The sequence below is a fragment of the Octopus bimaculoides genome, chromosome 16, assembly GCF_046866305.1.
Source record: "Octopus bimaculoides isolate indiv1 chromosome 16, ASM4686630v1, whole genome shotgun sequence".
NCBI classification, from domain to species: Eukaryota; Metazoa; Mollusca; class Cephalopoda; order Octopoda; family Octopodidae; genus Octopus; species Octopus bimaculoides.
In genome coordinates this window covers 30865104-30885736 of record NC_142943.1, presented here as the reverse complement: position 1 = coordinate 30885736, position 20633 = coordinate 30865104, and the positions used below count along the sequence as shown (strand labels likewise).

The window sequence follows — 20633 nt, the reverse complement described above, 5'->3', positions numbered from 1 at the left end:
AACCTGATATATGGTATAGCATTGGCAATATGCATCTTAGAACCTGGGTCAAAATCTTCTTCTGTTCGAGAAACTGGTGCACTCAAACCTTGATATTGGCATCTATAATTTGGAAGAAAGAAAATAACATACATACAATCATCATCATTTAACATTCATTTTCTATGTTGGCATGGTGTGTATATACACACATGCATATATATGTACATATCATCATCATCACCATCTGACATCTGTTTTGTAAGCTGGCATGGGTTGGCTGGTTCAAAAGTGCGGCAGAAGACGGCACCAATACCAACCACTTCACAAAGTGTGACAAATGCATTTTACATTGCACTAATGAGATCACCGAGTAACTTGCAAGACAAGACAGCTAACAGGCTTCTTTACAGTTTCTGCCTAACACATGCACTTATAATATTTTGGTTGCTGGGATTACAGTAGAAGACACTTGCACAAGGTGTTTTGCAGTGGGACTGAAACTGAAACCATGTGGTTGTGAAGCAAATTTCTTAACCACACAGTTATGCCTGTACCTATGAATATGTTATGCAATTAGCCATGAACATAACAGTTTGCAAGGTGGTGCCTCAACATGGCCTTATACTGACCAATGACTGAAACAAGTAAAAGGTAAAAGACACAATGTTTGTTACAAACCAAAACTGAAGTATATTTCTGCAAATCATCAATATCCTTTAATGACCATTTTCCATGCTGCCATGGGTTGGATGGATTGACCAGAGCTGCTGCTAAACTGAGGAGCTGCACCAGGTTCCAGTCTGATTTGGCTTGGTTTCTACAGCTGGATGCCCTTCCAACCACCAATGACCTTCCTAACCCCACCTCTCACATCATGTAGCGTTTTGTTATATTTACCCCTGCCTCTCTTCATGTAGTATTGTATTGTATTGACCCCTGCCATCCCACCTCCCATGTCATGTAGCAGTGTATTGCATTTATCCCCACCTATCTCCATGTAGTATTGTTTTACATTGAATCCCTGCCACACCACATCTCACCATGTTGCAATGTTTTATAATTACCTCATATCCCACCATGCTTCATTATATTCAGAAACTGGGATTTCTCCACTAAACAGCTTCCATCGATATGTATCTACAATGTAACTATATGGAAGGAACACCAATTTCTCCAAGGCACCCATCATCAAAAAGTTGATAGAACTCTCTGAAATTAAACATATTATTTCACGGATTATTATCTCATTAAAAAAAGCTGGGGTATAAATATACAAAGCCTAATATACTCGTCTGACAAGAGTACACCAGGCACATGCATCATAACTGTATTTTGAATAACTCAGAACGTAGTAGCAGATGAAATACCGCTAAGCATTTCACCCGGTGCGCTAACGTTTCTGCCAGCTTGCCATTATTATTATTATTATTATTATTATTATTATTATTATCATTATTATTATTAAGGTGGCAAGCTAGAAGAATCATTAGCATGCCAGGCAAAATGCTTAGTGGCATTTTGCCTGTCTTTATGCTTTGAGTTCAAATTCTTTTGAGGTCAACTTTGCCTCTTATCCTTTTGGGGGTCGATAAAATAAGTAGCAGTTGAGTACTGGAGTTGATGTAATCAACTAGCTCCCTCCCCCAAAATTTCCTGCCATGTGCTTTTAGTAGAAAGAATTATTATTATTATTATTATTATCATTACAATTATCATTATTATTATTTAGGTGATGAGTTGGCAGAATCATCATGGACAAAATGTCTTGTGCTGTTTGCTCCAATTCTTTACATTTTGAGTTAAAAATCCTGTCAGGGTCAACTCTGCCTTTCATCCTTTTGGGGGGGTCAATAAAATAAGTACCAGTCAAATACTAGGACAGTGATATCAACTAATGTCTGCTCAATTGGAGCTGACCTGGGGTTGATTAATAACAACAACAAGAATAGCGACAACAACAACACAAGGAATATAGAATGTTTACCTTTTGATTGTATGAAATTTTTGAGTAGGCCAATTTTTTTTAAATGTTCTGGAGTTGATACAGATAACGCAAGAGTGTCACCAACAGCTTCATGAAATCCTGGGAAATATCAAAAACAAAGCAGATACATATCATGTAGATAAAACATGTAGACATCATGCAGACAAAAAGAAGACATCATATGGACGACTTGTAGAAGTCATGTGGACATCATAAACCGTGTGGTAAGAAGCTTGCTTCTCAATCACATGGTTTTAGGTTCAGTCTCTTCTTCAATTTCTTTGATGTGTTATCACATGGTATTGCAAAGTCTATAATCTTAAATGTTTGTTTCTTTTGTCCCCTATTATCATATCTGGTCTTTTTTCAATAGTATGGTCAATCTTTATGGGAAAGTTCATGTCTGGTATATTCATTGTCATCAATTCACCACAGTGGAAGTTCACTGTCATCAATTCACTGTAGGGAAAGTTTACGATCATCAGTTCATTTTTTTTTTTCAATAAAATGGTTTTTAACTATCAATGGTGAAATACTATGGATATATTTTCTTGGTAAACTTTCCTCAAGGTGAACCTTCTTCATGGTGAATTGATGGCAGCAGACTTTCCCTGTGGTGAATTGATGGTGGTGAACTTGCCTGTAATTGGAGAAGTTCCATAAAATGTTATTATTATCATCACCATTATTATTATTGTTATCATCATCATCATCATCATTATTATTATTATTATTATTATTATTATTATTATTATTATTATTATTATTATTATTATTATTATTATTATTATTATTATTATTATTATTATTATTATTATTATTATTATTATTATTATTATTATTATTATTATTATTATTATTATTATTATTATTATTATTATTATTATTATTATTATTATTATTATTATTATTATTATTATTATTATTATTATTATTATTATTATTATTATTATTATTATTATTATTATTATTATTATTATTATTATTATTATTATTATTATTATTATTATTATTATTATTATTATTATTATTATTATTATTATTATTATTATTATTATTATTATTATTATTATTATTATTATTATTATTATTATTATTATTATTATTATTATTATTATTATTATTATTATTATTATTATTATTATTATTATTATTATTATTATTATTATTATTATTATTATTATTATTATTATTATTATTATTATTATTATTATTATTATTATTATTATTATTATTATTATTATTATTATTATTATTATTATTATTATTATTATTATTATTATTATTATTATTATTATTATTATTATTATTATTATTATTATTATTATTATTATTATTATTATTATTATTATTATTATTATTATTAAGGTGGCAAGCTGGCAGAATCATAAGCATGCCAAGCAGAATGCTTAGTGGCATTTCATTTGTCTTTACATTCTGAGTTCAAATTCCACTGAGTTGAGTACTGGAGTCAATTTGCCTCCCCACTCCTGCAAACCTACTGGCCATGTGCCAAAATTTGGAACTATTACTATAACATAATTTAATTGAAATTTCAATGATGGTAATGATGATTAAAGATGATAAACTGACCTGGATTAGCTCCTTCTCTGAAGTAAATTGGCTGATCTGCATATTGTTGATAATATTGTATATGTCCCATTTCATGATGGATAACAATCAGGTCCTCCATTGTGATCTCTGTACACATCTTGATTCTGTGAAATATATTCAGTTTATATATAGCAGTGTGTACAAGAGCACATATATGCAAACGCACACAATATACAATATCTTGTTTTTTTTTTTATCTTTCTCTTATTTATTTTAATTATTGGACTGCAGCCATGCCACGATAGCACCTTGAAGGTGCTGTCAAACAAATTGACTCTAATACTTACTTTTCTTTCTTTAAGTCCTTTTGCCAAACTGGTAAGTTATGGAGGATGTAAATAAACCAACACTGGCTGTCAAGTGGTGGCAAGAACAAGCCCAAAGACACATGCACATACCACTCAAACTCACACATACACATATGATAGGCTTGCACACAGTTTCTGTCTACCATATTCACTCACAAGGCATTAGTTGACCTGGGGCTATCGTGGAAGACACTTGCCCAAGGTACCATGCATTGGGACTGAACCCAAAACTATGTGGTTGCAAAGCAAGCTTTTTAACAACACAGCCATGACTGCACCTATAAGTAAAAATTCCCCAAAATATGTCACAAGGAGCTCACCAAATGGAAGTTTCTAGAATGAAGTAAGCTATGTACCAGTGAAAACACATCAGCTTTGTATAGCAGAAAAAGCGCATAATCTCAGAAAATTACTTAAACATCACAGTAGATTTTTTCACAAGCAGCCCACACTTTGACAAATATCCTCTGAGTCAATGAAAAATTTCACTATCACCAGACTAATCAATTGTCTTGTAAACACTTAACACTTTCCATATATGCTGTGAAAGGTGTTAAATACTGACTAAAATCTAAAGATATATTCTATAGTACATTAATAGCATTGAAACAAAACACTATTAAAGTATCAGCAATTTATTCAGCAAACTAACTGCTGAGAATTACAATGTATGCAAATTAGGACATCCAGTTTACTTAAGGCTTTAGTAATAATATGATTACAAGCACTGTTTTTGTGTACAGTTGATAAACTCTATTTTATGATTTTATGAGTCTATTTTATGATTTAGCGGTCCTTGCATGAAATTCTTGTCTATTTTTTAGACAAATATTACTTTGATGAGATTCATATGCATAAATGTAAATTTTTTTATAAATTCACTAGTGGATATGAATCGAAACAAACTGTAGGATATATATAGTGTGTCTGTGTTTGTCCCTCCAACATCGCTTGACAACTGATGCTGGTGTGTTTACGTCCCCATAACTTAGCGGTTCGGCAAAAGAGACCGATAGAATAAGTAATTGGCTTACACAGAATAAGCTCTGGGGTTGATTTGCTCGACTAAAGGCGGTGCTCCAGCATGGCCACAGTCAAATGACTGAAACAAGTAAAAGAAAAAAAAAAGAAAAAGCCACTGAGTCTGAACATGAAAGAAGAAACTTGTACAAAGTGTTGTATAGAGGGGCTGAACCCGAAAGCCATATGGTTGGGAAGTGAATTTCTTAACCACACAGTCATGCCTGCACCTATGTAATACAAGATACACTACAGCTAAAGATAGAAACAGGTAGGATGGTCACAAGTGGAACATCTTTAATCATAGGTCTGCTGATGAGGGCTGACCTGGGTGGAAACAACATAACAACAGACAAGTGTAGGAGGTTGATATTTACCTGTAGTCATCTTTCTTGAAGAAATCCCAAGCTGAAGCATGACACACCATAGTTTTGTCTGGAATTTTGGTTAAAATAGATTTCTCCCAGAATGTTTTTGTCATTGCTTTGAGACCTAGAGATTTGAAAAACCCTTCGGACAATTTAAACATCTGCTCAGCTGTGTAGTTCTGTAAAGAGAGAAACAAGGCAGAATTGCAGACATGGTAGACAGTGTTCCAAGAAAAGTTCCTGAAATAGTATACAAGTGGTAGTGGTGGTGTCAGTAGGGGTAGTGAGGTTGCCGTGTAACTTACAAGAAACAAAAGAAAAGAGGAAAAGGAAAAAGTTGCCATTTTTAAGAGGGAAGTATTTGAGAGGGGAAGCTGGAGGTGGGTGGCTTTATGCCGGGTACTAAAGAGGCTAACGTATGACAGAGAGGCAAGCACATGTGTCCTGCTATGGAAGAGATAAATAATTGAAGGAGTTAATAGGAAGGCAGTGATGGGATGCAAGAACAAACTCTCAAGGAGCAAGAAGGCGAGAATAAGGGAGAATACAGATAGTGGATCATGGGAGGGGATGAAAGACTGTACGGATTCTCTCACAGGAATGTGGTGGGAGATTAAACAGGTGGAGGTAGAGGTTATTGGGCTTATTTGTGCAAAGGTTGCGAAGGGACTTCCCAGATTTTGCACTAACCACTGCCATCTCAGAAAGTTGCTTCCCTCTTTCCTCACCAGGGGAAGTTATCTTTCTGTAACTCCCTGCCCTGCATTCTAAACCATTTTGATATTCCTGTCTTAGAGAGCCTGTTGTTGTTTTTTAGTGCTGGGTCAACTCTGACTGTAAAGGTGTTCTGAATTCCAATTATGACCTTCCCCTTTATAGTTTTTTATGTGCCAGGAATATAAGGCTCTTTTTTTATTTACAAACTGTGTGGTGCAATTTGAGGGAGATTAGCTGCTATTTCTAACATGTCATGCAACAATATAGAAGCTTCATTAAAACCACTATCACAGTATTTTTCTTCTGAATAAAACCATTATAAAATAAAATAAAAGGTGGTTTATACTCACCCTCTGTTGTAAGGTGTCTGTCACATCAAAGCTTAGATTTGTAGGGAGAACAATGTCTTTGATGTTGTTCCATTCTTGTGCCCACATGTTTCCTGCACAGATTAAATAGTTGCATAAGGTTTAGGAAAAAATCCCCAAAAAGCAAAAAAAAAGATGCCTTTTTTCTTTGAAATATTTTTAAAATGGCCATAAAAGATGAAAGGACTGACAAACACATCTGGTTTATTGAATAATTGAATGATTAATCAAATAATCAATTAGTTAAGTGGCTAAGTAGTTAACAGGTTGCTAAATAATAAAGAAGTAAAATAGAACCAGTGTGTGTGTGTGTGTGTTTATTGGCATTATGACCCTTCCAAGATACAACAGCAAAAAACAAAAGTTTTAGTTTTCAACAAAATATCAGTTTCAAACTATGGCACAAGGCCAGCAATTTCAGGGTGGTGGATATCTCAATTACATAGATCCCCCCACCCCTGTACTCAACTGGTACTTATTTTATCAACCCTGAAAGGATGAAAGGCAGATTTGAACTTGGCAGAATTTGAACTCAGAATGTGAAGATGGATGAAATTCTGCTAAGCAGTTTGTCTGCTGGGAGTTTTCAACAAAATATTCAAAATTCTTTGTAAATACGAAAAATATAAAATAGAATATATAAACAAAAAACTTTACAGTGAAGACAACAGAAAGGTGCCAGTGGTGGTGGTAGTGTAATGGTGGGGGTTAGAAAATAGAACTAAATGACTCAAGGGATTTAATGTCTTTCTAAATCCCAAGTTCAAATCCCAACAGGATTGACTAAATTTATTTTCTATTTTTTAATAGGCACATGCATAGTTGTATGGTTAAGAAGTTTGCTTTCTAACCATGTGGTCAAGGTTCAATCCCACTGTCTGGTGGCACTTTGGCCAAGAGTCTTCAACTATAGCCCCGAGTTGACCAGAGTGGACTTAGTAGAAGAAAAGTGGAAGAAGCTAATTATGCTGGCATGGGTTGGATGATTTGACTGAGGACTGGCATCCAATCTGATCTGGCAGAGTTTCTACAGCTGGATGCCCTTCCTAACGCCAACCACTCTGAGAGTGTAGTGTGTGCTTTTACGTGCCACCAGCATGAGGGCCACTCCGGCGGTACTGGCAACGGCCATGCTCAAAAAGGTGTTTTTTACGTGCCACCTGCACGGGAGCCAGTCCAGCGGTACTGGCAACGACCTGTGATATAAAGCTTTAGCAAAAGAGACCAATAGAATAAAAACCAGACGTATAGAAATAAGAATGAGATTGAGTTCTTTGACTAAACCCTTCAAGGTGGTACCCTGCATTATCACAGTTCAATGATTGAAACAAGTAGAAAATAAAAGATAAACTTACCTAAAAGATGTGCTGGAATTGTCCCAGAGCTTGGAAAATGTTCTTGACCATATTTTGCCTTTAGTTTCCTCCGAACATATGCATGGAATAACTTGTACAATGGCATTATCTGCTTCAGTAATTTCTCGACATCCTTTTTGAGGTCAGGTCCATATACTGAACGCCAAAATTGTCCGAGGTCATCATAACCTGATATTGCTGTCATTTGATTTAATGTCAGGAAACAAAATGTAAGAAGAGAAAATTAAGACCAAGTTACATGCTTATATCCATATATATATCTTCACATACTGTACACACACACACACATTAGGGTATCCTGTTTTCAGGGTCAAAATTTTTCTGACTGCATCATTGTCTGGGAAATTATATATATGTGTGTGATATATATACTTGAATATACATATATGGGGTAGCAAATCTTTACAAATTTCACTACCAGTGGCCTAGCATGTATAAAAAGTCAATAGACGACATATTATTCAATATAAAATACTGTACGATGAGACATGTGTGATTTGTCTCATAATTATAAGTTAATCTTTGACGGCTGGTTACTGAAGAGAATTTGCCTAGTAAATTATTTTAGTTACTAAAAGAATTCGAAACCTATAGGTATAACCGTGAAAACAAGGTAAAAGTTTTTTATTTTTTCATTCCCTTTGAAATTGCTTAAATTTTGTGGTTTTGGTCGCTTAACTGTCTTCTAGCATGTAGAAACTACCTGTTATTGGTAATTTCTCTTGTGTTTAAATGTACACTATTATATATATATATATAAGATAGAAAGTATGGTTGGTGATTACACGTGGTTGAATATACATGGAAAGAAATAAGATGTAAAAAGGCAGAAGTTTTGTTTTACAAAACTAAAGAATATATTAGAATCATCAGAGCAAAAGTATTATGCAATATCATACAAAATAAGATTGTCCTCATAAAAAAATATAAAATACTACTAAAAAATATAAAATAGTAAATAAGAGCATATATATGCACACATGTATGCATATATATGCACATATATATGCATATATATATGCATATATCTATTTATCTATCTATCTATCTATATATATATATATATGCATGTATATATATACACACTTATACACACACATTTACTCTTGAAAATAAGTATAAAGTAATAATGAAACAAGCATGTAAACTGAATGAAAATAAGCAAGAAATTGGGAATAAATGAGTACAAAATGAGAACAAGACAAACTCATAGGTGATCGTAAAAATGAGTGCAGAGCAGGTGTAAAGCAGGTGAGACTAGGTGTACTTACACTTGCCATCTTTAATGGCCTCATTGGATAACTTGATCCAGTCAATGAAATCTTTCCGGATAACTTTACCAGAGACATCACGCCAAGACTTCCACACATTCTGTAATTCCATGTAGTCTCTAGATTTGGCCATAATACTTGTCAGACCTAAGAAGTCAAAGACAGAAAAATGGTGATTTGATTGAGATAATGGTGTGTGTATGTGCGTGTGTGTGTATGCATGTATGTTTACATCTGGAGCCCTTCCATGGATTTATAGTACAGAATTGTGATGAACCATAATTTGGATCCCCATCAAAAAATTACTTGGAGTTCTTGACTAATCTAACTAATTTTCTAATTTTGTTTGCCTGGAGTGCCAACAGAGAGCTTATGAAGTATTTTGCCCAGATTGATAATCGCTCACTATTTTATACACACACACACACACACACATATTATGCTGGTGGCACGTAAAAATCACCATCTACACTCTCAGAGTCATTGGCATTAGGAAGGGCATTCAACCGAAGAAACCTTGCCAGATCAGATCGGAACCTGGTGCAGCACCCCCGGCTTACCAGTCAAACTGTCCAATCCATGCCAGCATGGAAAGTGGACGTTAAATGATGATGATGATGATGATGATGATGATATATATATATATATATATATATATATACACACACACACACACACACACACACAGTCATGTATACATATCTATACCTACACACATACATGTGCACTCACATGTATATATATATACATACACATTCATGCATATGTACATACACACACTCACACATACTTCATGATTATTATTGTTGAACACTTATGTCCCATGCTGGCATGTACTGGATGGTTTGACAAGATCCTGTAAGTCTGAGGTCTTCATTGTGCTCCTGTGTCTGTATTGGGGATGGTTTCTACAGCTGGATGCACTTTCTAATGCTAACCATTTTACAGCGTCTTCTGGGTGTATTTTTCATGCCACTTGCCCTGGTGAGGTCACCAAGCTTCTTGAGAACTATGAACCCTGAAAGAGGTGGTTTTATGCTATGAGACAAGGTGTCTGAGTATGAGGGAAGGGGTCAGAGAAGAGCAAGTTTCTTGCTGTGGAGGGGCTCCATGGTAACTCACATTTTAGAGGAAGAGAGAGAGGGAGGGTGACTAGATACACTAGATAAGAATTGGTGATAAAGGTGTTAAGGTGAACCCTCAGAGCACAACATGAGTAGAAGTGCATGGAAAAGGGGAGCAGGGAAACGGGGATGAAGGCTGCAAGAGTGTATGGGGGAATGATAGATAAGGAATGAGTAACAGGAGGGGAGCTAGGGGACAACTGTAAAAATTGCGCATGTGTTATATGTGTGTCCACATGTATGTATGTGCAGTGTATATGTGTGTGTGTATTAATGCTAACCATGATAGCTTACCATAAGGTTGGAGAGGTACATCCTTATTATTCAGTTTAACTTTGGCACTTGAATATACTTTACCCATGGAAGCAACAATGTTAGCAATCTGAAATAATGAGTGAGATGAAAATATATATTATACATACATATAAAAATACACACACACACACACACATACATGTATGTATATACAATATTCTCATACATATACATGAAATCAAAGGATTTTTAGAGATACATGCATGGCTGTGTGATAAGAGATTTGCTCCGGCCCTTGTCTGGATCTGGTAGATGGAAACCAAAAGAGGCCTGTCACATGCATGTGTATGTGTACACACACACACACACACACATATATATATATATATATATATATATATATATATATATATATATATATATATATATGCATGCATCTATGTGTGTGTATAATTTTCTTTGTTTTCAATTACTGTTATAGAACCAGTGTTGCTTTGCTGGTTTGTTTTTCGTCCTCATAACTTAACAGTTTGGCAAAAGAGACTAATAGAATAAGTAACAAACTTTAAAATAGTAAAAAAAATACTGGGGTTGACTGAACTCTTCAAAGCAGTGCCCCAGCAGTCCAATGACTGAAACAAGCAAAAGATAAAGATATGTATATATATATATATATATATATATATATAATTTTGCTTAAAAGAGTTCCAACACTGTCTGTTTTTTATGTTTTATTTATATTCCTGCAGAACTAATGTGGGGTATAGAATATGGAATATACAATATATAATATGATATACAATATACAATATAAAATAAAATAAAATAAAAATGGATGGCACCATGAAAGAGAGTATTGAATGTAGATGAAATATTGAGTGTTCAATATAAAGGATCAAATATATAAATATATAAATATAAATATATATATATAAAGGCGACTCGAGTTTCAGGGCTATTTCCCTGAGTCATCTAAGGGACCATAAGTCAGGGGAAAGATGCACTTGTATATCTGGTAAGAGCAGCCACAGTGGATATATAATATTATACATTTCGGATAATATATACACATACATTCTGTCTTCCTCCTTGATCTAGTAGAACATAGAGGGAGTTACAACTGGAGCAGAAGAGTCACATCAGTGCTAAGCTGGTACTTATTTATAGCTATGCAGAGTGGAAGAATGTGAAAGGAAGTGCTTTGCTCAAGGATACAATGTGCTGCCTGATTCTGGAATTGAACCATAATCTTATGATCATAAACCCAAAATTCTAACCACAAAGCTACGTAACTTACACATACTTGTATGTGTGTAAGGATACTTACCTTCTCAAGTTTTTTTGTGTCTGTTGAGGCACTCGTTCCAATGTTTGTAATGAATACAAATGCTCTTTTAGTGGTTGCATTTGTAATATCCGAAATATTGAACAGTTTTGTGGCATTTTCTACTGCTCTCTTTTGGAAATCCATGAGCTGCAGCTCAGCTTCAACCTTCAAAATAAATAGAAAGAAAACAGTGAGATAATAGTGTTAACACCCCTCTTCATTCTTCTATCACTTGATCCCTCAATCACTCTCCTGTCTACTATATTATTCTACTGATGTAAATAGTGAAATCAGAACCTGATACTGTAAAGCATCTATAAAGCATACTATCACCATTTCTGTACTACCAGTCATTACTCTTTCTCTCCTCTGTGATATTCTATATATTTACTATCAATCACACTTACACCTGTTCACCATTCAACACATTCACCTCCTATATACACCTGACCCCCTTCTGCCTATGTTTATATCCATCCCTCACTCTTTCCTCACACTCTTACAAACTTACCTGCACATGGTAATTCCTGTTTTCAAACTCTTTTCTAATTACTTTCTTGGACAGGTTACCATGAAGGTATGCTTTGGTATTTTGTCACCACCATACTTACCTCATTTGTGGCACCACCAAGCTATCCACCCATTTAAAATGTGAGTTAACCATGAATCCAACCCACAACAAACCTGTCTCCACTCTTTCCATTATACACGCATTAACCTTTCAACACACCAGATAAAGTAACTGACCTATCTCCTAACATTGCTTTAAAATTTTGGCACAAGGCCAGCAAGTACTGCAGAGAGGGTAAGTTGATTATATCAACTCTGATGCTTGACTGGTAATTATTTTTTTGACCTCGAAAGGATGAAAGGTAGAGTTGACTTTGGTGGAATTCGAACTCAGAATGTAAAGATAGACAAAATGGATAAGTTTTCTCAAACACAATAAATGGCTACTTATCTTGGTCCTTTGATTCTCTGTGAGTCTCATCATCTTAGAGTTAGTCTTTACAATTTGTCCCATGGCTTCCTCTTTCACAAATGCCATCTGCTTTAAGTGATTGGCACTTCCTTATAAAGCTGTCCTCCTCTCTACATATCACATGACCAAACTAGCATAGCCTCTCTCTTGCATACTACATTTGATTCCTCTTATGCCTAATTTTTTTCTCAACATATTTGCATGTTGCACATCCACTGGAGCATACTAACTTTATTCCTCCCTAGTCTTCACATGTCCTCAGCATTCAGAAGCCACATCATACAACCATGTAGCATAACTGTTTGTGGCTGGCTTCTCTAAGTTTTCTTCTACCAAATTCTTTCACAAGGCTTTTGTTGGCCTAGGGTTATAGTAGAAGACACTTGCCTAAGATGCCACACAATGAGACTGAACCTGAAACCATGTGGTCAGGAAGCAAACTTCTTAACCACACAGCCATGCCTGCACAAAACAACATTGTATATATTGTTTCTAATTTAGGCAGAAGACTAGTGATTTTGGTGGGGAGGTGTTACTTGATATTATCGACCCCCAAAAATATGAAAAGCAAACCTAACCTTGGTGGGATTTGAACAAAGAATGTAAATGCCATCAATCTGCTTTACAGTCTAAGAAGTTCTTTAAAGGTTATTAGCACACTGCTTTCTTCTAAATACTAGCAAGAACCAACAAAAAGGAACACGGTAACATGCACGCATCCCCACCACCACCCTTAGTTTCTAGACACATGTGACTCCTTAAGAAACATGATTACTGATGACATTTGTGATAAAACTCCACAACAGATTCACCTCCTGTGAAATTAATGAATGTCAAGTAATTTAATTCTTTTAGCCAGAATCTCTAACATTTTGTAATAATGGTTTGGGGGAGGACAGGGATCTGAGAGTCACAGATATTTGTATGATTTTTTTTTTTTTGTTTTTATACAAATTTATGAAATGTTTTTTTAGAATCAAAATAATATTAAGTGACGGCTAAACGATTTTGTGAAAGCTTTTTTTAAATGACCAGCTGTTAACTGAATCAAATTGAAGGAGCCTCTAGGCTGCTTGCTATGTGATAATTTTGTTTTAGAAAGTGCAACCAAATCTCTCTTCAATCACACTTTACAGTGCCAAGGAAGAAGGGCATATTTGATAATGCAGTCCTTAGATATACTATGTTTGACAATAGGAAGACGATTTAGTTAAGCAATTTAGGTCAAAATGGAAAAGAATAGTGCAACCAAGAAAGAATTGGAAGCGCATTGTGGCTAGTGGTGTATAACAGCATCTGACAGTCTGGTTGATATTGTGATGTTTGAATAGAAGACAGGAAGGTCACAAATGAAACACATTTGTCTATATGTTTGTTCCATCAGAGCTTCATTAGGGCTAAACAACAAGAAGGCACATGTAGGATAATATAGTCCTTAATACACTTAGTCTGAGTAAAAGATGAGATGGTCATGGCTAGAATGCACTCGATAATAAATCCGTTTGAACAGGGCTCAACTGGAGATAGATCAACAACAATAAGGAAGAACATATAGGTTAATGTAGTCCTTGAAACACTGTTTGATTGTAAGACAGAGAGGTCTTGGATTTAAGACCTGTGATTATAGATTGGGCTCAATCAGAACTTAATTAGGATTTAATAACTCAGATTGGAAATAATAATAACGATGATGATGATGATGACATGTAGAAAGCACCCTTCGAATGTTGGACCTCATGGAGGGGATAAGTTAGGAAGGGCACCCAGCTGTAAAACCGATGCCAAAACAGATACAGAAGCATGGCACAGGCTCCTGCCTTGCCAGCTCTTGTTAAACTGTCCAACCCATACCAGCATGGAAGGTGGATGTTAAACGAGGATGATGATGATGATGATGATGATGATGATGATGATGATGATGATGATATATATCTGAGATTTCATGTCTGAACACTATACAACTTTGTACAATGGTAGCTACTATGGTATGGTTGATGGTGGTGGTGGTGGTGGTGTGTGTGTGTGTGGGGGGGGGAGAAGACGAGACAGAGCGAGAGGCAGGTTGTGACATGACAATATATTTGTTAGTCCTGTTGAAGAGCATATTTAAATAAACAGAAAATATACAAGACACAAAACAAACAAAACAGAAAAGTGTCGCAATCAATACATCATCGTTAATCCCTTTAACAATCAATACATCATCGTTAATCCCTTTAACAATCAATACATCATCGTTAATCCCTCCTAAGTCTTTTTTGAACTTCAACAAAGTATTTTCTTGGAATCTTTAAATTTTGTTCATTTATTTAACAATGAGATGGCATCTTATTAATGGTGTCAATGTATCAGTTAGCTGACATATTGGCTTGTGTGAGTAACATATGGTTTAGATCTTTTGTCCTTGACCATCAGAGGTTGTTGTTGTTGTTGTTGTTGTGGTTGCTACTGTTTAGTCCCAAGTCAGACTTGAGAAAGTTCAAATATGATCAAAATCAGATGAGATGGTCATGGATGCAATATATTTGATTATAGATATGTTGGAAATGGGGTCAAACAATACAACAGTAGCAGCAATAACAACAACAACAGTGGCGGCAGCAGCAGCAGCAGCAGCAGCAACAACAAAAACAACAAAAACAACAACAACGACGACGACGACGACGAATGGGAGCAACAAATAAGGTAGTCTTAAATGCACTGCAAAAAGCCGAGATGGCCACCACTGTTAAATCAGAGCTGACCCGGGACTAAACTACGACGACAACAGCAACAACAAGAAAATTCACATTAGTTAATGTGTTCTGAGATGTACCAGATCTGAATAACAGATGAGATGATCATATCTAAAACACTGTCGACCATTGACCTGCCTGAGCAAACTGACCTAGATCTAAGTATTAAATGATGACAGTGATGACATCAACAATGAGAGCAAAGAGGATAAGAGTAACAACAAGCGACACATGCTCAAACATCTCAGACATTAAGCACGTATATTGACTTTGAGTTATAGAGGTGGGTCTATGATATTGATTTTGAAACTTTGTGTTGTATTCTTTCTATATGAAGTCACATGATTGCTTACTGCCGTTACCCCGACTGACAAAGCATTTATAATGTTCTGCCTCAAAGTAAAAGGTTACATTCCGACACCACCATAGCCACGTATAAGTATGTATACATGTATGTGTGTGTGTGTGTGTATATATATATATATATATATATATATATATACATACACATACATACATACATAGATAATAATATTATTAAGTTTGAAAACAGATCTAATGGACACAAATTAATTTATTGATTAATTAACATATTCACCTACAACTGTTTCATTTCACCAACAACATTAAAACTAGAAAACATATATAAATATATAATTTTGCATTTTAAAATACCTTGGATGGCAAATCACCAACGAACATAAAGGTAATATAATGATTACACTTAAAATGCAAAATTAAATATTTATGCATGTTTTGTAGTTTTAATTTTGTGTGCGAAATGAAACAATTGTAGGTGAACATGTTAATTAATTAACAAATTAATTTATATCCATTTGATTGCTGTTTTCAAACTTAATAATGATATCTGATATTTTACAATATTTTATATAATATATTCATTGAAAAAATATCTCTTCAAAATACAATATATTAAATCAGTGTATCTTGGATAAAAATATTCCTATAAAGAGATCTTCATCTTTTGTTTTTCTGTAAATTTCAACTATATCTATCTATCTATCTATCCATACATACATACATACATACATACATATACATATATATGTATATATATACACACATACATATATATATATGCACATAAATATATATATATATATATATATATATGGGAGATTATACAAAAAATAACAACAGACGAGGACAGGTGGTGTAAATAACAAAAGTATATATTAGTATGACGCTCGGGAATACGGAAAGTCTTTGACGTTTCGAGCTACGCTCTTCAACAGAAAGAATACGGAGACAAGGAGAAAAACACGGAGAAAAAAAATTGAATAGTGTTCAGTCAACGGTCAATCATAATAATGGCCGATCATAACAATGGCTGACTGACCGGAAGTTAGAAATTCTTATTTCAGGAGAGCTAAGAAAGGGGGAGATAACGAACGGTGATCGGGAACGAGGGGCTGTGTGTGGGAGGTAGACTGCTGGTGATCTTGACGTATGTAGTGTGAAAATGGGGGAAGGGAGAAAGGGAGAAAGTAGTTGGTCAGTTGTAGTGTGTGCGTGGTGTGATGCGAGGGTATTGGTGTGGTGTGCGTGGTGTGATGCAAGGGTATTGGTGTGGTGTGATGTGAGGGTGTTGGGAGGTGGGGAAGGCATGGGTGGAGTGTGGGGTAGAGGTAGGGGTATGTGGGTAGGGTGGGGTATGTGGGTAGGGGTGGGTGGTGGGTGTAAGGAATTGGATGGGGTGGAGTGGGAAGGTAGAGTAGGAGTGTGTTGGGGTGTGGTGGGATGAGCTTATGAGGGAGTGTTGACGAGGAGGGAGAAGGGGAAGGTCGATGTAAGAGAGGGGGAAGATGGGTATGGGAGGGGAGAGGAAGAGAGGAGAGAGGGTGGGTATAAGAGAGGGAAGGGGGATATAAGAGAGGGAAGGGGGATTGAGAGAGGGGGAAGGTGGGTATGGGGGGAGAAAGAGAGGAAGAGAAAGAGAGGAAGAGAAAGAGAGTGAGAGAGAGGGAAGAGGGGTATGGGGGGAAGAAGAAAGGAAGAGAAAGAGAGTGAGAGAGAGGGGAAGAGAGTGAGAGAGTAAGGGTGAGAAAGAGAGTGAGAGAGAGGGGAAGAGAGTGAGAGAGTAAGGGTGAGAGAGTAAGAGAGTAAGAGTGTAGAGAGTAGGAGAGTAAGAGTGTAGAGAGTAAGAGTGAGAGAGGGGGGAGTACGGGTGAGAGAGGGGGGAGTACGGGAGAGGGGGAGGGGGAGTACGAGAGAAGAGAGTGAGAGAGAGTAAGAGAGAGGAGAGAAAGAGGAGTGAAAGAGTAGGAGAGTAAGAGTGTAGAGAGTAAGAGTGAGAGAGGGGGGAGTACGAGAGAAGAGAGTGAGAGAGAGTAAGAGAGAGGAGAGAAAGAGTAGGGGTGAAGAGAAGTGGGAGTGGAGAGAAGTATGAAGAGAGGTGAAGAGACGTACAAAGAAGTAGGAGTCGGAGCAGGAGGTGGGGGAGGGGAGAGATGGGTGGTAGGATGGGGGGGGGGGTGGGGGAGAGAGACAGGAGGAGGGGGTTAGATGAAGAGTGGAGGGGAGTTGAGCCCATGTGGCGCAAAGGAGCGAAGATAGAAGATTAATCCCTGTTCACGGCGCAAACGGGAGTCCGGATGGCCCCTGTGCATGGACAGTCCAAACACCGACAGGTGTTGCCGCAAGGAGTGGCCGGCAGAACGGAAGTGGCGTGACACCGGGGTGTCATTGCCGACGTTGATATCTCGGAGGTGTTCCGCGAATCGGTCGGCCAGGCGCCGCCCCGTTTGTCCGATGTACAGGGATTGGCAGAGAGAGCAGGAGAGGCAATATATGATGTTGGTAGACGTGCAGGTGAAGGAGTCGGTGATGCGATAGGGTCGGTGATGGGTGCTGGTGAGGAGGGTGGTGTTGGAGAGGTAAGGGCAAGTATATATATATATACACACACACATACACACATACATATATATACACACATATATGCACATACACAGTGCATGCATACATAAATGCCCCATGAATTTAACCAATATTTAAAAGAAAGGAAACACACTAATGAACACAAATGTGTATGCCCATCTCTACAAATGCTATGCATATAGTACCCCTATACACATTCCATCTCCACAAGCACACCAACCTTAAAGTCACACACACATATCCCACAAGCTCTTTCCCAGAAAACTATTGCTGGCTTGCAACAAAACTAACCCCAGAGATGCTGTTTTGGTACCAATGGACATAACTCTTAACTCAATCCCCTGCTTGATTTGTTTCATCATCATTTTTCACAGGAACCACAAACCAGATGTGTCTATGCACCTCCAACAATAAAGAACAGTCACCATATTTCATTCCATAATGGCTACTTCTGATGAGCGCAGGGTTACATAATCGGACTGCTACTGAAAACTCTGTTAAATCCCTAGTGCAAAACTGATTCATAAGATCAGCAGTAATGAATATATGTGTGTGTGTGTGTGTGTGTGTGTGTGTGTGTGTGTGTGTGTGTATGTGTATATATATATATGTGTATGTGTGTGTGTATGTATATATATATATATATATATATAATGTGTTTGTGTGCTTGTTCATATTTAAACATATATACATACAATATAGTGAAATACAATGACTGTATCAGTGTGAACTCCATTTAAGTTATATATGAAGTAAGGAAATGCACACATACATTTGGGTAGTAAAAATGTGCTGATGAGAACATAAACCTACTTCTGACCTTCACAATAAAATCTTTTAACAAAAACATTCCTTTCAAAGAATTATTGAACAAAAAGTAAAATGCAATCATGAGATTCTACTATATTTAGTACTCAATTTAATTCACTAAAATGTTTTTGACAAAATTAAAACCCACACAAATTTCAGTTACAATTCAACCAAATTCTGTAGAAATTTTTAGAAAATTAAAACAATGGTTCCCAAATGTTTTCAGGCTGCCACTCCCTCAGTACCCAGGCCACATTCTTAGTGCACCACCCCTTACACCACTACAAACATAGACCACTTTCAAAACAATTGTATTTCACAAATGTAACTTAACCTAATTAATCCATTATTGCCCACACTTTTCTTCAACATTCAACGCCCCACTGGATCTTTCCATGGCTTCAGTGGGGTAGTACTGCCCACTTTGGGAACCACTGCATTAAAGTGATTCTAGTAAAATTCTTCCTCACAACTAACCATGTGGGTTATTTGCAATGGCCCTCTCTGCCCCTGCTGCCTGCCAATTTTTCTTCAACATCATCTGATCAACATCACTTGTACTCTGAGTAACAACATGTATAGGCTCAGCTTTGAAAGAGTAGTGGTACTCTCTTTTAACTAACAGCATGGAGAACTTCTAAGCACTTCTTATTCTGTGTTCCCATTTTCTTAGATAGGGCAGCAGACCATAATTTATTCATGCTTTTTATTTTTTTTGGCATGATTTCTATGACATGAAGCCTAGTGAGGTTGCTTATAAACTGCAAGATAAATAGCCCCTTCAGTCATGAATGACCATGGGATTCACTTAGGAAGTTCTCCTCCAAGGCACAAGTCCAAGCAAGGTTGTTTTATCGAAGACCAGCAGTCGTCCATGCATACCAGGTTTCCCTCTCTGTGCCACCAATGTTATCCAAGAGAAAGGCAAAAACCAATACAGCTTGGCACCAGTGATGTTGCAACTCATTTCTACAGCTGAGTGAATTGGAGCAATGTGAAATAAAGTGTCTTGCTCAAGAACACAGCATACAGCTCAGATCGGTGGCTAGAGCATCAGTCTCTCAATCATGAGGTAGTGAGTTCGATTCCCAGACTGGATTGTGTGTTGTGTTCTTAAGCAAGACACTATTTCACATTGCACCAGTTCACTGAGTTGTAGAAATGAGTTTGTGACATCACTGGTGCCAAGCTGTATTTGCAAATACTTTTCCCTTGCATAACATTGGTATGTGGAGAGGAGAGACTGGCATGCATGGTCTTTCATAAACAACCTTGCCTGGACTTGTGCCTTGGAGAGAAACTTTCTAAGTGCAATCCCATGGTCATTCATGACTGAAGTAGGTCTTTACCCTTTACACTGCAAGACAAAAAGGATCCTCAATGCTCAATGTCATTCCTGTTTATTCAGAGCAATGAGATCAGTAGAGTGTTTAGAAGAGAGGGTAACTGCTAAAGATGAAATAGAGTGAGAGGAAGAAAGTACCTGGGTTT

General features: G+C 36.5%; 1 protein-coding gene across 2 annotated transcripts in view; it reads right to left on the bottom strand.

Moving 5' to 3' along the window:
* The window catches only part of LOC106869868 (angiotensin-converting enzyme), a 57604-nt gene that overhangs the window by 1896 nt on the left and 35075 nt on the right, over positions 1-20633 (bottom strand). For both annotated transcript variants that reach the window (XM_014915789.3, XM_014915788.3), the window contains exons 2-11: positions 11715-11879; positions 10427-10514; positions 9009-9155; positions 7717-7914; positions 6344-6435; positions 5286-5455; positions 3560-3684; positions 1967-2065; positions 1047-1191; positions 4-102 (exon numbers count right to left, since the gene is read on the bottom strand). In XM_014915789.3, the coding sequence (XP_014771275.1) occupies positions 4-102; positions 1047-1191; positions 1967-2065; positions 3560-3684; positions 5286-5455; positions 6344-6435; positions 7717-7914; positions 9009-9155; positions 10427-10514; positions 11715-11879 (1328 nt within the window). The remainder of the gene's footprint in view (positions 1-3; positions 103-1046; positions 1192-1966; positions 2066-3559; positions 3685-5285; positions 5456-6343; positions 6436-7716; positions 7915-9008; positions 9156-10426; positions 10515-11714; positions 11880-20633) is intronic.